The sequence below is a fragment of the Ictalurus punctatus genome, chromosome 5, assembly GCF_001660625.3.
Source record: "Ictalurus punctatus breed USDA103 chromosome 5, Coco_2.0, whole genome shotgun sequence".
NCBI lineage: Eukaryota > Metazoa > Chordata > Actinopteri > Siluriformes > Ictaluridae > Ictalurus > Ictalurus punctatus.
In genome coordinates, this window is record NC_030420.2 from 26,558,622 (window position 1) to 26,579,922 (window position 21,301).

A 21,301-nucleotide genomic window follows, 5' to 3' on the forward strand; every position below is an offset into this window, starting at 1 on the left:
TAGGGTGTTAGGTTCCATTATGTTAAAGCCTATTTAGAGTGCAATAGGAAGTGAATAGGAAACCATTTGGGAGTTGCCTAGAAGAACTAGAAGATGGAGCGCTTTAATTGGATCATGCAGGAGAAATGTACGATCTAGGCTAAATAGTGATAAGAAAACATTACTCTTGGTAAATAGATAAAGATGAATCTGAGCCATTAAATCACTGTTTAACATAGCTTCAATTATTTAAATAGCTGGCTAGTTAAAAAGGACTTTTGGGAAGACTGAGACACTTTGACAGAGAAGCAATTCCCACCAAAGACGTAAATCAGGATGTTTCTAGGATGGCTGTATTTGACCAGTCAGTGCACTATTTTTAACTCCGTGTGGTTCATGTTGTACCATGGGCAAGAAGTGCAACCAAATTCAACAAGGGTGTTTAATAGAGATGAACCGGTACTAAATGTTTCAGCCGATACTGATAATCGATTATTCAGAGTGATATCAGCCAATACCTATAGTTCTGCCTTTTATGCCTTCTTTTAAATTAATAATAATTAATTCCACAATTCTGAAAGACATACAAATAAAAACTTTATTCTCTCCATTTCAACAAGTTGTTTCACAGTAACTGGTCTCATAAACAGAAAACACATCACTCACATTAACATTAATACATGAACTAAATTCTGAAGATTAAAGTAAGATTATTAACTTATTGAATCTTATTAATTCATATTAACATTGACTGAATTCTAAAAAAAAAAAAAAAAAAACACCTGTTAGTCTCACATTCACTCACCACAAACAAAAGCATTTCTAATTCATCACTGAACATCAAACTGGTAATATATAATATAAACTTTTTTATATATTAACATTAACTGGATATGAAATACACTACTCTACAAATGTATTTTTCTGTGCAATATATACTTCTTTTTTGTCAACTCCTCTTTCATTTAAATCGTTCAATAGTGTACTGGCCCTTTATTGAGCTTGAGCAGTGCGGGTGTAAAAAAAAAAAATGCACCCGACGCTGAAACTCCCGCTTCACTGCTGCTCGTGTGAAATTTTATCACTTCAGAGCTTACAGAGAATACAAACCTCAGTTTTGTCATCATTCCACACAAGAGACATCTTTACATACAGCACGAATTCTATGTGTTTTCCCGCCCTCTTTTGATTGACAGGATATAATCGTCCCTGATCATCGGATTTCTAAACTATCGGCCGATGGCTGATAGTGTGAAAAATTGCCTACATTGGCCAATACAGATTATTGGCCGATACATCAGTGCATCTCTAGTGTTTAAGTACGGCACAGCTTACTTGGCGGTGGGAATAGCGACAAACATGGAGGAGTGTTTTGGTCAATTTGCAGTTCATGTCGAACCACACATGGAATCGTAATATTAGAGTAGCTGATCCATTTACTGGCATATTTTCCAGCGATGGGAGGAAACTGGAAATCTTGGAGGAAATCTACATGAACACAAAGAGAACAGCAGATCGACCACATATTCCCTTTTCTCAGTGTAGCCGGAGGTCAGAAATCATGAGTCATGTGCTTTAATTGATGTGACATTTGGTCCTGTAACTGTAGGCAGTTGATACAAGCCCACAATAATAATGTTAAACTTTAATACAGATGTGGGTTATAAATTATAACACTGTTTATGGTTATGCTAGCAGTAATGAAAAACAATTTTTAAACCTTGTTTAGTTACCTAATGTTAGCTATATGGGCCAGTAGCTTGCTAGGTTTGCTAACCAGCAAAGAAGAGTTTTAATGAACTATCTGGGTTAATGTTATCTAAAACAAGTATGTAATATTAGATATTGGATAGAAGTTCCACAGGGGTAAATTTGCTGGCTCCATTCACAACATATGACATATGTACCCGAGTATATAAATCTCAGAATGCCTTTCAGTACTGCACACACATACACACACATCCAGGATGTCTGTTATCGGTGAAAGTGAGACACGTGAAAGTGTTTTGTTCCTCTAATAGTACTATATCTTTCATTTCTTAACAAAACACACCTGTAGCTTGGGAAGATTGGCATGTTTACAATTTTCCCATCTAGTAAGCTTAATGAAACAGTTACCTCCTGTCAATGTAGATGAGGCACCAGGTGTGTGTGTGTGTGTGTGTGTGTGTGTGTGTGTGTGTGTTTGAATGTGTGCGAGAGTGCTGACGCTTAGTAATGGCCTGAGTTCGTGCCATGTGCACAGGCAGTCAGCAGTTTTTCTGTATCATTAACCTGGGGCTTCATCTGACTTTACCGCCTCCAGCATTCACTCTCAGGCAATCAGTGGACCAAAACTGCATCACATATTATTGTTTAAGAGTTAGTGACTCATTTTCAAAAGTCCTAACACTCACATACATTAAAACGTCATTTAGACTACTTAGGCTACGTCTGGATTACATCTGGAACGCCCTCAAAAGAGAATCGGATGCAGTTTCTCAGCATTCATGTATGTGCCATATTAGCTGTAGTACGTATTTGACCTGAAAGAGGTTAGTGAGGGCTCATGTTATAAAAGTTTAAAGCTATTTTTGGTAATTTAGCTAGTCTTTAACCAATCAGTTCAAAATTGGACTGGTTTTGTGCATTGTTTTTCTCTTGGAAGTCTGCAATGAGCATTTTTTTTTTTCATGAGCATGGCTTAATCATAATCTATAAAAACCCACTGTTATTTCAGATGTGTTTGTATTTATTTATTTATTTATTTATTTATTTATTTATTTATTTATTTATTTATTTATTTTCTTATGAAACCCTGTTGTCTTCTGAATAGAGCTGTTGCGGATGTAATGCGCTTCATATAGCACGCCAGGTTGTTGATTTATCATATCTAAAATTCTTTAGCGTTTGGAATGCCGTAGCATCGACAGGAAGTGCTGCGTGTTTCTGTTTGCACAACTGAATTGACCCAAAGCGCGTATGTTATTGTCTGATGTACAGGACAAGGCCACGTTTTTGATTTGAACACCATGGAGCGCAAACCTCTTCAATTCCTGCTAAAATAAACAAAACCAAGTTCTAAGATTTCAAGGCCTCGGGCACACAAACAGAAATACCAAAGGCAGGGTAAATACGAGCCCGCAGCAGTCAACAGAGGTCCTCACAAAGCAAATCCGAGCCAAGCTGCTCGCAAACACACACACAAACACCCAAAACATGGATTTTTTGCACAGTTTGCTGTGTGCGTCTGTGTGTTTGATAATGTAATATGTGTCTGTGTTCAGTTCTGTATTAACCATTGCAGCATAATGACTGCTTTTAGTTCCTGTTTTGGTTCTAGATTTTAAACATGGTGAATTGGTGCATTGAATACAATTAATGAGACCAAAATGATTTACAAGTATAACAATATCCATAATCGTTATGTATTCATCAGGTAAGGAATAAAATGTGATGGGACATGCTGTTACAGGAAAATAATCAATGACCCAGTGGTGGGATGCAGCCTTTTCTACACTGAAGTTGATTCTTTTTCTATAGCGTGCTTTATTCCCCTTATTCAGCAGCAGTTTGTCAACAATTCCATTAATTTTCTTAATTCATGAACAACAATTTGTACTTTATATCCATTTTATAGTTACGTCTAATGTTGTGAAACAAGTTCATTCTTATTCTAACGTTTGTTATAGCAGCTCGTCATGTAACAGAGAAGCGGGAAAACCCTCTGCCCTGAAGACTTTCTTGTGAACGTTTGAAACATTTACCAAATGTTACATTTCTGCAAAAGGTAAATAAATAAATCCTTAAGAAAAGAATTAGTCTAGATAGAAATTCGAAACATTTCTATCCTGATGGGAGTGGTCTCATCCAGGGTGACCCAGCCCCCATCCATACGGCTCGATGGCTCACTGAATGGTTTGCTGAGGATGAAAATGATGTAATCATATGCCATGACCCACACAGTCACCAGATTTCAACCCAATTTCAATCCAATCAACTGTATGAGAGCTTGGCTGGACCAAAGTGTTAAACGGTGCTCTCTACAACCATCATCAAAACACACACACATGTACAGGAGGATGAACTGCCATGTAGTGTTGTCTCCCCTTTACACAACATGAACGCACTGTTACTACAGCTCAGCTCAGACACACTGTAGTCCAACATGCCCTTTTTTGCTTTAATTACCCTGTCACCAACATTACAGCTTTCCAATAATCCCCCTCTTTCTCTCTCCATGATGGCAAAACTGCCTCTGCTGCACTAGATGACATTTTAATGTGTCCCCATTAGTATGCTGTGCTGCAACCTTTTTAATGCTTTCTCCCATTGAATGATTTGTTATGGCATTGTTATGAGAAGTCTTTTCATTTAAGACAAAGCATATGCTGTCATTGGCAGTAGGTTTCCAAGCCACTTGTTTACCTTTGATTAGAGATCAACCGATATTATATTATATTTTTTTTACTTCTGTTTTTGACACAATGATAACAACAGCACTGAACTAAACAAACCATTTTATTTATTAAAATTTTGTCAATTTCACATCGTCCTTGCATTCAAAACAACTCTTATTTATGCATCAATAAATAGAGGGGTCTGAAAAGTGCAAAAAAGAAATCAAATAAGTGTACTGTTACTGAAGTGTCTTCTTTTGTTTTTTTAATAAAATCTTTGATGAAATAACAAATCTTTAAAAAAAAAAAAAATGCAGTGCTGCAATGGTGGTCGTGCGCACAATTCTCAATTATCGGTAGATCCGTTATTACAAAACCGATATCCGATTATGTGAAAATGCTTAAATATCAGGAAAAATATCGGTAAAATTGATTATCGGTCGATCTCTACCTGTGATGGATGAGTTAGTGGCATTAAAAAGTCACACTAAGATTTATAATGATTATACAAGCATGATTTAGGATTGGAATAAAGGGTGTTGCATTTTTTTTTTTTTTTTGGAAAGCATCATTATGCTGGAACCCAAAAGAAAGGAAAGATACGCCTTTCCAACTCAGTAGCTATGTTTATCATGCAGCCAAATAATCCATTAATAATCTGACTGAGTAAGAAACACCTGTAAGAAAACAGTTCATGTTACAGATTTAATTTACTGTTTGTAGATAATTGTGAGGTTGACTGGATGGTAGGATGGACATCAAACTAACCTTTGGAAGCTGATGCAGGGCAGGAACTGGTCTAAGTAAATTTCAGTGTTTAATATTGGCCCGACATTTAGCGAAGATGCAGAACAATTTGGTAAAAAAAAGATGAGTATAAGTAAAGGCATTTTACCAATGGAAAATATGTGCATTTGATGTAATTTTCAAGAAACAGAGCGGTCCACAATATCGAGCAGATGAAACTCTGAGCAACCTTATTGCTGTCACAAGCTCTTTTTCTCGCTGTCCACTCTGTAATCACACTTGAAGGACAATTTGCCCGGACGGAAATCATTTAAAACTTGCTTAAACCACATGAAGCATGATTAAAAAGCAGAGGGACTGGTCTCGCAAGCTCCTTATTAGGGTAGAAAATTATCATAAACACTTATCATAAACTTATTATCGTAGACACTTCACTCTGCGTATGCACATCTTGTTGGATCAGATTACATGTAACCTGCATGTAAAGTGCTTATAAATGAAGACTACAGTCTACAGAGTCTCCAATTTTGTCCAATTTCACCAATCAAATGGGTGAAAATCCCGGCAGCCAGTGTAACCTAGCAGATTGATATCAGGGGCACACCTGATTTGTATACAGTATTTGACCCAGTGTAGTATCATAGCAGCTGTTCCAATTGTGCATCTGTGTCAGTGCATCTGTATGCCATAGGCACTTTCATTTGAAGCCGTAGGTGGCACAGATGCTGGGACTGAAGTTTGAAGCTTTAGTTTGTGTGTTGGATATCTACCCCAAGCTAGATCAGCTTGAAGGAGCCTGCTTTGAGGATAAAACATAGCAGCTAGTTGGTATTAATATTATGTTAACAACAAGGATGTTTTGTACACACACACAGGCTTGTTACAGCATATAGCAAAAAATGATGCAAAAGCCGAGAGAGGTTAAATTTGTTTTTTTTTTAAATGAGCAAATCTAAAGCAGATCGCAGATCCCCGCGGTCGACATTTGGAGTTCTACAATAGCTCAATTGCTGAGTCTAATTCCATGTCATGTTGAGTTAAAATCAGTTTTAATTTCGTTAAAAGGCGATTCAATTTACTAGAAAGAAAAGCGATGTACTCCCGCTCTTGCTTCAGTAGTGCTGTTATTCTTCAGCCTGTTTGACATTCATTCATTCATTTATGTATTTATTCATTCATTCTGAATGGTTACATTTGACAAGTCCAATCACCTAATTCAAAGTTTGGCAGTGACACACACGCACCACCTAATTTCTCAACTCTATAAAGTAGAGAGATGGATAAGAAGGAAATTCAGCTCCAGATAAAGAAGTCAAATGGTGAAAGAAATGAAGCTTGTTTCAGAAAATACTCATGCAATACAAACCTTAAAATAAGTTTTAAAGTTAAGGTATAACATCGTCTTTCAACTCGAAAACCTTAGACCTAAAAACAAACAAACACAAAAATGTTTTATGAGAGTGTATTAAATATTTCTTTGGTCTGTTTTATTCATAACTGTACATTTGCCTGTTTTAAAGACTTCTCTTCTTCTGCTACTCAACAATCCATGAGAAAACTATACTAGCAGCTAATCATCATAAGCTAACATTAACTAGCCCTCAAAACTGACGCTGTCTCATACTTAATAAACTCAACAGGTTGTTGTAATTGTTCCTAATTTGAAATAATAAAATAGAATACTTACACACTTATCTTGTAGACTCTTTATGAACATTATTAAAAGTGAGTGCCATTTAAAAAAACAAAAAACAAAAACAAAACTGTAATCTTAATTACAGAATAATCACTGCAGTTATTATTTGCTAACACTTCAACATGGCAGCTAATTATAACCGCTGCTGTAGTGACCGTGACTCTTGACTTGAGAAAGCTGTAAAGAGGTGAATAATAGATATCGCTGTAAGTAGTAATTTGGGGAAAAATTCTATTTATACCACCGTGATTTTGAATTCTGAATCTGATTGGTCAGAAGGATTCATTTTCGGTAACAGCGCAGCTTTGACATGGACCTGCTTGTGTCATTGTGCTTGTTCTAATGTGTTATCATTACTATAGCAACATTCATGGAAGGAGTCTACAGTGTCAGCTGGATACATTGCTCACTTCAGGAAATGCTTACTCCATATCAGGCTGCATCATTGATTATTTTCCTATAACATCATGCCCCGTTGTATTTTATTCCTTATATATCGTATCTGTATTAGAATAGTGTTTGAGTTTTCTCCTGCGCAATAAACCCTAGTCTTGAGAGAGCTTTTTTCAGCACTGCTTGTTTACACTGTCTAGCAAAATCTTCAAAGGAGCTTACACACACACACACACATACACAGACAGACACACAGGATTAGAAAGTGCTGAGCAAAGCACTGATGTTTTGAGAGGAAGGTGGGAGGGTTAAGTATTTCCTTCTTAAATTGGAGACCAAATTGCAAAGTCTTGATAGCTAGCAAGAACCCGTAACTTTATCGCACTCTCGTGGCTATTGAGCTATAGCCTATAAACAGACAATATATAATTAATAAGAAACTAAAAAGAAGGCGCACACGTTTAAAAATAAAAACAAGAAAACTAAAAACAAACTCACTATATAATAAACCTTTGACCATTTTTTTTACATTTGAGAACGTATGGAAATTCGGTGTTGATAACATCACTGGGGCGGCTCTGGTTCAGGTGGTAGAGCGGGTTGTCCACTAATCATAGGGTTCGTTTCCCGGCCTACATGACTCCACATGCCAAAGTGACCTTGGGCAAGGCACTGAACCCAAGTTGCTCCTGATAGCAGGCTAGCACCTTGCATGGGTGTGTGTGTGTGTGTGTGTGTGTGTGTGTGTGTGTGTGTGTGTGTGTGTGTGTGTGTGTGTGTGTGTGTGTGTGTGTGTGTGTGTGTGTGTGTGTGTGTGTGTGTGTGTGTGTGTGTGTGTGTGTGTGAGTGAATGGATGAATGAGAAACAGTGTAAAGTGCTTTGTAGAACCGCTAAGGTTAAAAAGCACTACATAAGTGCAGACCATCCTAGGATTTCTGATTGGCCATTTTTAAAAAAAAATATTTTTTTTTTTTTTCATATGGCGCAGACGAGTCACTTAGGTTTTTTTTTTTTTTTTTACATTTTGATGGATTCAAAAATCATGTTTAAAATGCATATTTATAATGAATTTCTTTCTCTATTTACTTATTTATTTATCTTTTGCAGAATAGCTCTTTACAAATGCAACATGGTGTGTGTGTGTGTGTGTGTGTGTGTGTGTGTGTGTGTGTGTGTGTGTGTGTGTGTAGCTACATGCGAGTTCTTAAATGTGAAGGATTTAGAAAAAAAAAGCTATAGTGAAACTATTGTTCCAAAAAAGTGGATGTACCTAAATGAAGGTTGTGTCCATAAAATGTCCATATGTAAATGTACTGAAGTATTTAAAAGTAAAAAGTTCTGGGGGGGATCATTCATTCATTGGTTTTTCTGTTGCTTCTACTGATGATGGTTGTAAATGGTACAAATGAGCATTTCTATTCTATTTAATAATCCTTGAACACTTAAAACACTGTATTGAAATCAGATTATATTGAATGCTGTGATTAGACAGTGCAGTAACTCGTGTGAAATTTTGAAAAACACTTTCAAAAACAGCATGTAGTCTCATGATATATGTACTGTACACATAACATATAACAAAGTGTTAACATGTTAGCATGTGCCGTTTTGGGCTTAACTCAATAACATCTCTATCTATTGAAGTAATGTCAATTAGATAATAATGTGAAAATACAAGGTGACCTAATAGAAACGTACCGGTTAGTGGTTTATTTCCAGCACATTACGGTGTGGGAAAGTGCACCTGTGAGCGAGCCTTTTATTGTTTTGGTCTAAGAACCAAGATTTGTGTATTGACTTCTGGCTGTACGAGGAACACTTTACAGATAATTAAACTGTTGGCATAGTAGTTTAGTTGTTTGGCAGCATTATTCAGTCACTTTAAGATGAATAACACGACACCAGTGATACGACGTTTGAGGATTCGTACATCGTTTGTACAATAATCTTGTTCTGCATCACCGGGAAACATTTATACGTTTCAATGATTAGGAATATTATTAGGTGATGGATGAGCGTGCAGGAGAGACAGCATTTCTGTGCTATGAGCTTTTACGCTGCCAGACATTTTCCATTGGGGATGATTTAAACTTTTTTTTTTCTTTTTTTTCCCCCCTCCTTTACTGATCTACTTTTGGTTAAAAACTTCCCCAGTGAACACTCTAGCCCATAATCTTCACATCAAGCCTAATGATGCTTCATTTTTTAAGGATGAAATCTCAGCACTGGTTGCATAATTACAAACCTGCAAAGCTTATTAATCAATTATTAATAGGCAGAAAACATCAGCCATGTCCAAGAGTACTTTATGTACAGTCAGGTCAGTGTCAGAGCAGCTGTTCCACTTGTGCATCCATGCCAGTACATCTGTAAGCTGTGGGCCGTTTCATTTGAAGCCATTCCCAATAGGAGGCGCAGGCACTGGATCTGAAGTTTGAAGCTTTCGTTTGTATATTAGATATATGCAGGAGAAAAGTGTATCGATTCACTTTTTTGCTTCAAACTAAATAGACCTAAAGGAGTCTATGGGGTAAGTCTTTGCTTTGAGGATAAAACACTGCAGCTTACTTACAGACTTATTACAGTGTATAACAAAACATGATGCAAATGGGGGGAGAGTTTTTGAAATGAGAAAATCTTGACCAGATCCCTGTGGTGGACGTTTGGAGCTCCACAATAGCTCATTATTCTGAATAGGAAATGAAGTGAATACAAGGAGCTTAGCATCTTTTTATGCAGTATGTTGAAGAGAGTGTAACTCTCCATCGTGTTGAGATTTCAAGTCCTTGAGTCAGTTCCGAGTAAGTGATTCATTTTGCTTAAACAGTTTGAATGAATCATTACCATTAGTAGTTTTAGCTAAGAGTAAAAGTAATTTTTTTCCCAACATGGTCTCAGACTTGCAAACTAATCAGGTTACAAGCGTTAAATGGTATGAACCTTTATAACGGCTGTGGTTCGGTTAAGGAGTGGGGCTGTCATTTATAACTTTTCTAATGGCATCGTTTTCTTAAGAAATCGAACGAAAACAACCACATCACACACATCAATAGTTTGAATTCTTACAAATTTTACAGTACCTTTCATGTATGAAGATGATTGATTGGTTCAAGTATACAGGGGTGTAAAACATACGACCCATGGCTGGGCTTGACCCGATAAACGCTTCTAATCCTGGTCACCAAATTTAAATGTGCTGCCCCCTATCTGTGGCCTGAGTAGGTTCCCCATTGGACATAAAACACACACGTACGCAACATTTATTAACTCTTTGGCATTTATTTGCCGTGTAGAAATGAATAACATTTGATTCTTTCATTACAATGGCATCTATCAAGGGGTAGGATATTTTAGGCCGTAAGTGAACAGTTCTTGAAGTTGATGTGTGGGAAGCACTAAACATGGGCAGGCGTAAAGATCTGAGCGACTTTGACAAGGGCCAAGTTGTGATGGCTAGACGACTGGGTCAGAGCATTTCTTATCTGCCACACTGGAAACATTGCTCAGGAATGGTTTGAGGAACAAGTCAAAGTGTTCCAGGTGGTGACTTCGCCTCCAAATTCCTCAGATCTCAATCCAATCGAGCATTAGTTTGATGTGCTGGACAATGGACAAACAAGTCTGATCTAAGAATCTGCTGCTAACATCTTGATGCCAGATACTACAGAACACCTTCAGAGGTCTTGTGGAGTCCACACCTCAATGAGTCAGATCTGTTTTAGTGGCACAAGGGGAACCTACACAATATTAGGCAGGTGGTATTAATGTTATTGATTATTGGTGAAATTAGCTAATAAGGAACTTTTTATTTATTTTTTTAATCCAGTGTTCTTGTTCATTGTGGTTAGTGGTGCCAGGGAATAGTTGGCTTTTGTGTTAGCTAGCTAAATGTGTATGATCCTCACGATTGGAAAACTCCCAAAGAGAAATTTACCAGAAATATTGTATTGGGTGTTGTTATTGTTTAAACTAGCCTATTACAGTGAGCGCTACCAAGTGGTTCAGTTTTGCATTGCTCACTGTGGACCACACTGGCTAATAATAATAATTAACCATTTTTTTTGGTCTGACCCACTTGACATTGGATTAAGTGTAATCATGATCTTTGAGATTTATTTATTTATTTAAGGTCTATATTTTTTCATGGAAATGTAATTGGGTGCAATATCTATTTTCAGGTTTGCTCAGGTAAAGTAAAATTCACAAAAATTATTATGTATAAACATTATTATGTGTAAAAATTTCCAACAATGGGTAGAGGTGCCTAACTTGTAATCTCAGAGGGCCAGAGTCCAGCTCAGTTTGATGACTTCTCAGCTCAAATTGTATGAAATTGGAAAGAGAGTTAGAGGCTGTTGAAATCTGACTGGTTCAGCCAAGGTCTAGGTTTGATTGATGCGTCTTGTTTACGTGTATGCTGGGTAAAAAAAAACAAAAAAAAACCTGAAACAAAGTACTCTGTGCTAATTTCAGAACGGGCTGACTCTATAGCGTCTAGATCAAAGTTGTGTGCAGAAAGGGTATTTAGAGATTGAGTAACAAAAATAGATGTCCTCAAAACATTCTTTTATAGTTCATATTTCCAGAATAGCTCTCATTTTTGTAACTTTTGTGTAGACTGGTGAAACGAAAGAGAAGTAAACAAGAACGCAACATGCTGGTAATCAAAGACTAGCGAATGAAATGACCCTCGGAGCAGGATGAAGGGGATATTTTCTACCTGTCAGGCTTCTTTAGTGAAAGGCATCATTCAGGTTCATGCCACTTTACTTTCCCAGTGAAAATATATAACATATAATCCCTGAATCACCGAGTCTGCAGCTGAGACTATACACATATCCTCTGTGGAATATTGCAAGGTCTTTCAACAAGGCCTTTACCCAAGTGATGTTTGTGAAACGAGAATCAGATGGAAAAGATGCTCAATCTGAGAGCACTGCGTTTATCTGGGTCCGTCCAGCTGAAATGGAAAGTGTCAGAACGGAGTAGAGCAGAGGCAGCATCTGAATAGGAAATGTGTTTGTAGACGATGACCTCAAGGCAGAGACTTGGTGAGAGAGGAACACGGAGGCACTCCGAAAGAGACAGCGTCGATATATCAGCCATGCAATGTAAAATGTTATCTGCAGTCAGGAGTTAGCTCAGGGTGGATGTGGGTGTATTCTGTAAAAATTGCTTTATTTAATCCACAGAGGTACAGCTCAATGTGTTTTGCACGTTTGTTTTAAAACAAGAATGATAAAATAGATATACGAATATGTATATGATCTCAAGTGCTCTGAATATCTTTGAATGCAATTTTATTGTTGTAATCTAATTTATTTATTTCTTTTTTTTTAAATGATTTTCCTTGGTGTGAATTTTAGTCGCTAAGAAAGAGTGAAATGGCAAATCAGACTTCTGAGTGGTATAGCAGAAAAGCATTTGTCCTGTCATCTAGTCTAGACACGGCGAGTTTGACTTCTGGAGATGCCACATCCATAAATGGCCAGGGGTCCAAGAGAGCAAAATTGACTGTGCTTTCTTTGTGGGTGGGAAGGATGGTGTTGATCTTTCTTCCCTGTCAATCACAGCAACATCGACCAATCGAGGGCATCTGTGAGCTCGTGTATGTGGAAGAGGGCTTTCCTCTGAGAGTGTTATGCTGCCCTGTGAGTTTGAAAAGCTGCAGTTGGCTGGCTCTATGCGTCTCTGAAGATGTAGATGCTTGCCTTCCCTCTCTCAGGTTGGTAGCTGTTGCTTGATAGAGGAGAGCTGGCTGTGGGTGGGAATTGGCTATGACCAAATTAGGGGGGGAAAATGGAAAATCAGTCACTGAAACAGAGTCAAGACACTGCTGTCCACCATAGACAATATATACGGGCCATGAAACCAATGCAATTCAAAAACTAGTGGAAAGTCATTGCAGGGTGTGTGTGTGTGTGTGTGTGTGTGTGTGTGTGTGTGTGTGTGTTGTGCGTTATGTGCAGTAAGGTGTGCTATAATAGTGCTCAGAAGTGCATCCCAATGGAATCCTTAGTTGTTATTTGGGGAAATAATTGGAATTGGTTTAGTTAGCATTATACGACCGGGCTCTTGAATTCTTGAATCTGATTGGCTGATTCATTTTCTTGTTTTGACACTACAGTAGTTCTGGCTGAAAGACAAATCCCAGGTTTATATTAACGTGCTCGGCAACTTACACATGGACTTGTACAATCGACGCGCCGCATACACTGAAACAGAAAAGTGTGTAATTGTTGATATGGTAACATTTTCTGTGAGGCGATGTTTGTTCATTATTTATTGAAGGAGCCTCAAATGAAGGTGCTTTGCAAATTTCTGAAGTAAAGCTGTAAATTTAGGTTGCCAGATATGGGAGAGTCTTGTCTGTAATAACAAGCTGAGTAATTTTGTCCTACTCACTTCCAGTGAGAGAAAACTGTAGGCTTTTTGGGAAATGAATGTTTATAGCTGCTATAAGGCAAGTGGGAACAGAAACTTGTTTCATGAAAGTTCCAAGACATTAAACTTCACGATAAATGGATAAAAATATAACCTTTTTATTACTAAAATCTGCAAATTGCTGTGGTAATAGTTCGCTCCGTTTCTCACGGAGCAACATCACACCACCCCATTGTTGATTATTTTCTTCTAGATGTGTTAAAACTAAAGTGTTACTTAACTTTGCCATTCTTAGTGGGATCTAATGATATATTTTTTCAGAGGTTTGTTGTGGTGCGTATTGTCGCCTCGCTCATTTGGATCTGAAGCATTCAAAACGACTTCCAATTTTCATCAGGAAAGAAGAAATATTTCACGGCTTGTATGCGGCTTGAACATCTGTGCTGTTCCGTGTAGAGGATTTTGGCTTTCTGTTCAATCATTGTGAAGATAGGACCTGTGCTTCATTCGACATGCCCAAGGAGACACCCGCCTTGCAGATATGGGGAATGAGACGCGCTTTACCTCTTTCCTTCAGGACTGAATAATTAGCTCCGAAATCTGCTCTCATCTCTGTGGCGCAGCTGCACCGCCGCAGAATTTGAGGACACGCTGTTTACCTCTGCGAACTCACTGCTGATTTTAGATAAGCTTGTTAATTAGAGGTGTCTTCTCCCTTTTTTTTTTCACATTTCCGTCTACTTTTATAGACGTGCTATTTCATGTTGTTTCCCCCTCATTTCACAACTGCTCTCTTAAAAGTCACTAGTTTCTTCTTTTCATCTCCCTCTCAGGCTTTGCTATTCTCATTATCTCATTTCTAATTGACTTGATCCCAGATCAGATACAAATGTCAGCCCTTTATATGCAATTTACATCAGCAACATATGATGGGAGCGCATCACTACACATGAGACAGGCCTGAATATTTATCACTTGTTACCTATAGACAGTTGTTTCTGTTGAAGGTCCTGGCTCATGAAGGTAACCTGAGGCCAATCTGTTATTGCATGATGAGAGTATAGAAATGTAACAAATTGCCCAGAGATCAGGTGACTGAGCAGGAAATCTGTCTAAGGTCACCAAGAATGAGCACATGATCCAAAAAAATAAATAAATAAAAAAAAAACACTCCAAGTTACTTTGTTATATTTATTCAGTACAGTTTGGTCTGGGTAAGATTTCCAGACATGCAATATATCTGTTAGGTAATGTTACAAAAGGTAAGCTTCAAACGAAATACGACATAAAACAAAGGCAACCTGAGTAAACACACAATATCGTTTTTATTTATGTATTTATTTTTTAATTGAAGCAAAAAAAAAAAAAAAAGTTGTCCAACACCTATCGCCCATGTAAAAAAAAACTTTTTGCCCCCTTAAAATATTGGAGATCATTTTGAGATAATGGCTCTCACTGGGGTCTTTTGGACTCTCGGAGCCTTTGAAATAGCTTTGTAACCCTTCGCAGACTGATGCATTTCAATCACCTTCTTGCTCATCATTTCTGGAATATATTTCAACTTTGACATAGTGTGTTACTGGGTAAGACCTTTTAACCAACTTCATGCTGTAGAAAAAGTTGTATTTAAGTGTTGATTTGTTTGAACAGGGTTTGCAGTAATCAGGCCTGGTTGTGTCTAGTCCAGATGAACCCCATTATGAATGCAGTTTCATAGATTTTTGGAATTAGTAACTACAGGGGGAAAATACATTTTCACACAGGCCCAGTTGGTATTGGATAACTTTTTTTGCTTCAATAAATAACATTATCATTTAAAAACTGTATTTTGTGCTTACTCAGGTTGCCTTTGTTTTATCTTAGATTTTGTTTTTCATTTCTGAAACCGTTTCGTGTGAGATATACACAAGAACAGAAGAAACTGAATAGTTTTTCACAGCACTGTACACCTCATTTCAATACAAACTGATTGATTGTTTTGACCTTTATTAAAAGCGTTTGTTGTAGGGCTTGTGGTCATGCTTGATTATTAGTAGGTCACATGACCTGTAGGCTGTACATGTGCTAAGAGCTTACCTAAACCTTGTCACTTTTAGATGCATATAATTCAAATTTATACAAAATTCCTATTGAAATACTTTTGTCAGCTTCCAAGTGCCATTAAAACTGATCAATACTTAGTTTTTTTTTGTTTTTGGTGAAAGATGATGTACAAGAGTGAGTACCTCCTGACTTTATACTTATAAGTGTAAGTGTAATACTACTTTTTTGTCCCAATGGATATAATGTAATTTTTTTTTTTTTTGGAATTGCATTAAGTAATAGTAATTACATTTCCACAGCTCTTCATATAAAAATAGTCCAATTCAAATGGTGGCTTTAGAAGATGGCAAAAGATGAAAATGAATTCTCATTGAAAGAAAACATATAAGTAATAGACAGTTTAAATCCAGGGTTGGGGGTTCATATTGAATCCTTTGTGTTCTCCCAGTGCTTCAGGGGTTTCCTCCTGGTACTTGGGTTTCCTCCCTCCAGTCCAAAGATATGTGTTGTAGGTTGATTGGCATTTATAAATTGTCTGTAGTTTGTATGGGTGTGTGAACATGTGCCCCGAGTCTCCTGGGATTGGCTCCAGGCTTCCTGTAACCCTGTATCAGATAAGCGGTACAGTAAATAGAAGGATTGATGGATTATGTTACACCACAGAAGCTCAGAAGCTTTTGAACCTAACTATAGTATAATAATGACACGAGCAACAACATAAATCTCTTTCTCTCTTGTTCTCTGTAGGTTGTATACTTCCACACGTCTCTGTGTTTGGCCTCAGTGGTTTCTGTTGTGGAGCTGGCCTCTCTCTCTCTTGGGGCAGACACTTCCCAGAATGCAGTGGGGCAGGGCTTTGGCATCCTGCATCTCTTCTCTGGACAAGCGCAGGGAGAGGGCAGGTAATGGACAGCGCTGTCCTTCAGAGCAGCAATGTGTGTGTGTGTGTGTGTGTGTGTGTGTATGGCAACTTCACACCTTTGTCTGTCCGATAATGGGCCTCTTTTATCAAGCTGGATACGAATGGATTTATGCGTAAATCGTTCGTATGAGCATTTACACAAGAAATTTGGTATTGATGAAAATCCTGTAAGTTCGGAAAAATGTTCATATCCTGCTGTGTGAGTAAATTTACGCATTAAGAAGAATAATTAATGTAAACCTTGACTTGATTGACTTTAAATAATATAATTTTCACGGATTACTCCACTTTTATATATGGGAATATATACGGTCATGTTTTAATTGCTTAGTTTTATTATGCTTACAGTGTGTGTCTGTGTGTGTGTGTGTGTATTTCTGTCTCTTCATTTGAAGGTTGAGTCTGTTCCATGGTACTCCTCGAGCTCTGCTACATCCAACACTGAGGGACCCACTGCAGAGTGAGTATACACACACACACACACACACACACACACACACACACACACACACACACACACACACACACACACACACACACACACACACACACATATACAAACACACACTGGCTGCTCCTCAGGCAAAAAAAAAAAAAGATTTCCCATTCAGCAGTACATTGTATTATATGGGCTATATATTTACACTGGGTGTGTGTTCCAGCTCCTGGTGGGTGGGTAATCAATAAAGAATGATTTTTATAAAGTGTTTTAGTTCACTTCTTCATGCATTATAAATCATGTTTTATGGCAGCTCAAGTATACTATTAGTAAGACCCTGGCCCTTTGGCACTGTGGGTGCTTGCATATATACATAGTTCTTTTTAAATATGAAAGCAAAGGGATGTACTTGTGACTCTCATGTAAGTAGCTGGCAAAGACAAAATACATGCATTACTCTACATCCAATCACCACCCACATGAACAGGAACAACAGAACACCAGGTCTTTCATGAAGTTATCCAGCCAGCCAATCATTTGGCAGCAGCTCAGTGCATAAAATTATGCCGTTACAGCTTGAGAGCTTCAGTTTATCAGAATCAAACTTCAGAATGAGGGAAAAAAATCATCTCAGTGACTTTGGCCATGGCATGGCGGTTGGTGCAAGATGGGGTAGTGTGTTTCAGAAACTGCTGATCTTCATGCACAACCGTTTCTAGAGTTTACACAGAATGATGCGACAAACAAAACGGCTTGTTGATGTGAGAGGTCAGAGGAGAATAGCCAGAATGGTTGGCACTGACAGGAAGGCTACGCTAACTCAAATAACTACTCTTTACAAACTCATGGAGCAGAAAAGCATCTCAGAATCCAGAATTCTTCTTCTTCGTCTTCTTCTTCTCCTCCTCCTCATCTTCCTCCTCTTTCTTCTGCTACTTCTTCTCCTCTTTCTCCTCCTCCTCCTCCTTCTCCTCCTCCTTCTTCTTTTCCCCCTCCTTCTTCTCCTCCTCCTCCTCATCTTCATCCTCTTTTCTTCTGCTACTTCTTCTCCTCTTTCTCCTCCTCCTCCTACTTCTCCTCCTCCTCCTTCTTCTCCTCCTCCTCCTTCTTCATCTTCTCCTCCTCCTTATTCTTCTCCTCATTCTTTGTCTTCTCCTCCTCCTCCTTCTTCGCCTTCTCCTCCTCCTACTTCTCCTCCTTCTTCTTTTTCTTCTTCTTCTTCTCCTCCTCCTCGTCCTCCTCCTCCTTCTTCTTCTCCTCCTTCTTCTCCTTCTCCTCATTCTTCTTCTCCTCCTTCTCCTCATTCTTCTCCTTCTTCTTCTTCTCCTCATTCTTTTTCTTCTCCTCTTCCCCCTTCTTCTTCTTCTCCTCCTTCTTCTTCTCCTCCTCCTCCTCCTTCTTCTCCTCCTTCTTCCTCTTCTTCTTCTTCTCCCCCTCCTTTTCCTCTGCCTTCTTCTTCTTCATCATCTTCTTCTTAGTGCAAAACAACGTAAGCATGGTAGCATAATTGCTAGTGAAACAATACCTCTATAAGTCACCAACACTGCTTACTTTGTTGGTGAACCACATGACCCCACAGGCAAACATCAATCTCTCCCAATGTCTGTTTTGGTTCTTATCTACAATATTAAGGACAGCAAGTCTCAAGTTATTTAATCATTAATCTGACTTGGACCACTTTGTTTTCACAAGGACCAATAGTGCGGACTGCAAATCAATCCATACAGTTTGTGGGCAGTTTTTGATAGGTCTGATTTAATTTTTTTGTTTTCATGTGACAAAAATAGCTGAAACAGAGATCTGAGACCACATGGAATGCTAAACTGCCTCAAGTGGGAAAACATCTTGCTACTTCGGAAATTTTTGCGCAACTTCCTTTTTTAACAAGCTGTATGTTGTTGTTGTTGTTGTTGTTGTTGTTGTTGTTGTTTTTTCTTTTAATCAGTCTCTTTTGCACAGGTAATGTAACTCATGCATATTTTTATGCAGCCCACATCTTGTAAAATACATAGTAGAGGTAGTATAGTATATTGGTTTGTATAAACAGTGAAAGAGCACCAAAAGAACAGAGTGTACTTAAGGCTCAACTTGATGTGTATGCAAAATGGCTGCCACTCATGTCCTCCTGTCATTTGGAGCTTTGCTTGAATGCTACATGTCCACATGATGTAATACCAACATAAGTCATAGGGAGCGGTACAGCACCATGTGACACAGTGTCTGTGACTGACTAAACAAACTAGCTTTGAGTCTCAAATCACGTACTTGTCTACAATTCTAGACTGACAACACTAACCAATTTCTTATAATGTTTAATGTTTGAATTTTAAAAACCTCTCGCAGTGTCTTCAAAACCACTGAAAGGTCTGTTTTGTGTACCATGAGATGCAGCTCATTACACAGTCACAATGACAGCAAAACAATTGAACAGGGACAGAGAGCTTCATTGTGTTTAACATCACTATGCATGAAACCACTCTACATTTTAAGAGTGTAATGATGCATGGTGACACAATGCATAAATGTGATGATGAGGTGCACCATGGGAAGGTGTGATTCACGTAATGAAAATCTGAATTTTTGTAAGTATTCCTCTAATGCAGTCGCATGGTTTGAACTCCAGAAGTCCCATTTTGCACATTCTGTAGATTTAAAATATATAGAGCGCACACTGGTCACATGATCGCGTTCTTTTGCGTTCTTTCCTGTGCCGTAACCATTAAAATTTTTTTTAATTTTTTTTTTTTTTTTTTTTTTTTTTTTTTTTTTTAAGTAAACTACACTGAGATACAATATGATGAGATATTAAGATATGGGGAACCATTTTTATGTTTTGTTTACGTTATAAAGTCTCTGTTCTTAGCAATTTTTTGGTTTCTTTAGTTTTATACACATGGAATATACAGACATGCAGGCTCAGAAATACAAAAAGGAGTCTTTTCAGTCATAATTGTTCTTCATTAAACTTTTGTTCAAAATATTCTGAGAATTGAATTGAGGCGAGCCGTGAAGCCAGTGTTGTGATTCAAAAGGAATCTAGTCTTAGTCGTCTGTATTGGTGGAATTATTTTTAATCGCTGTCTTTCAAATGATTCATATGAAACAACTGGATTTTATATATCCATATATAATATCCATCCATCCATCCATCCATCCATCTTCTACCGCTTACTCCTTCTTCAGGGTCGCGGAGGAACCTGGAGCCTTTCCCAGGGAACATCGCGCACAGGGCAGAGTACACCCTGGACAGGGTGCCAATCCATCGCAGGGCACAATCACTTACACATTCACACACCCATTCATACACTACGGACACTTTAGACACGCCAATCAGCCTACCATGCATGTCTTTGGACTGGGGGAGGAAACCGGAGTACCCGGAGGAAACCCCCGCAGCACGGGGAGAACATGCAAACTCCACACACACGGCCCCGGGGGGAATCGAACCCCGAACCCTGGAGGTGTGAGGCGAACGTGCTATTTTATGTATATTATATGCTATATTTTATTTAAACTTGACATCGACGAATCATGCCAATTATACACATTCTGCACATGCTTAGGAGTACTTCTAGGAAGACAACCCTACTGTCTTCATTGCGTCTATCCGCAATAGTCATCTTCCATTAGAATGCATCACAAATATTGGAAAGCCACTGTGATAAAGTAGCATAGTTAAAATGATCTGTTTAAACAGTCCAGAATTTTTTGCTCCAGCTAACAAGTTGATTCTGTGGTCTTATTAAACTTGTGGCCAAAAAGTGAAGACTGACTTGGCTTATAACTACGCATATACAGTATAAGTCTTGTTGGCAAATTCGGCCGCTGGGTTCATAGCGTAGGCTTGTGGAATGATTAAATCGGGATGCTGCTCTGAACACAGTCCTCAGGCAGTGTCCATTATGGAAAAAAGTGCTCACTTTTATATTAAATGACTTAAGGATTTGCGTGTGCTCTATTATGTGGTGGAGTTAATCAGGACTCTGCTGCTATCTTCTGCAAGCAGCACTGTGGCTGGGAACAATGCCTCATCAGCAGCTGGGAGAAGTACAGAGCTTTTTTGTTTTTGGGATGGTAGAAAAGTGGAACATTTTGTCATCTACGGTTAGTACTGGGATAAAATTCATTTGGGCCTTAACCCAAAAAAAGAGTGTCATAGGAATGTCTGTTTCTTCTTGTGTGAGCACCGGTGATACGGCATTGTACGTTAAGAAGGCAAACAAATTGACCTGTGTGTGAGTGTGTGTGTGTGAGTGAGTGTGTGTGAGTGTGTGTGAGTGAGTGTGTGTGAGTGAGTGTGTGAGTGAGTGTGTGAGTG

At 38.3% G+C, this 21,301-nt stretch overlaps 1 protein-coding gene across 2 annotated transcripts in view; it reads left to right on the forward strand.

Annotated features, from left to right (window-relative positions):
• nphp4 (nephronophthisis 4) overlaps positions 1 to 21,301 on the forward strand; it is a 210,204-nt gene that overhangs the window by 13,525 nt on the left and 175,378 nt on the right. For both annotated transcript variants that reach the window (XM_017468908.3, XM_017468909.3), the window contains exons 3-4: positions 16,370 to 16,524; positions 16,940 to 17,004. In XM_017468908.3, coding sequence (XP_017324397.1) covers positions 16,370 to 16,524; positions 16,940 to 17,004 — 220 coding nt within the window. The remainder of the gene's footprint in view (positions 1 to 16,369; positions 16,525 to 16,939; positions 17,005 to 21,301) is intronic.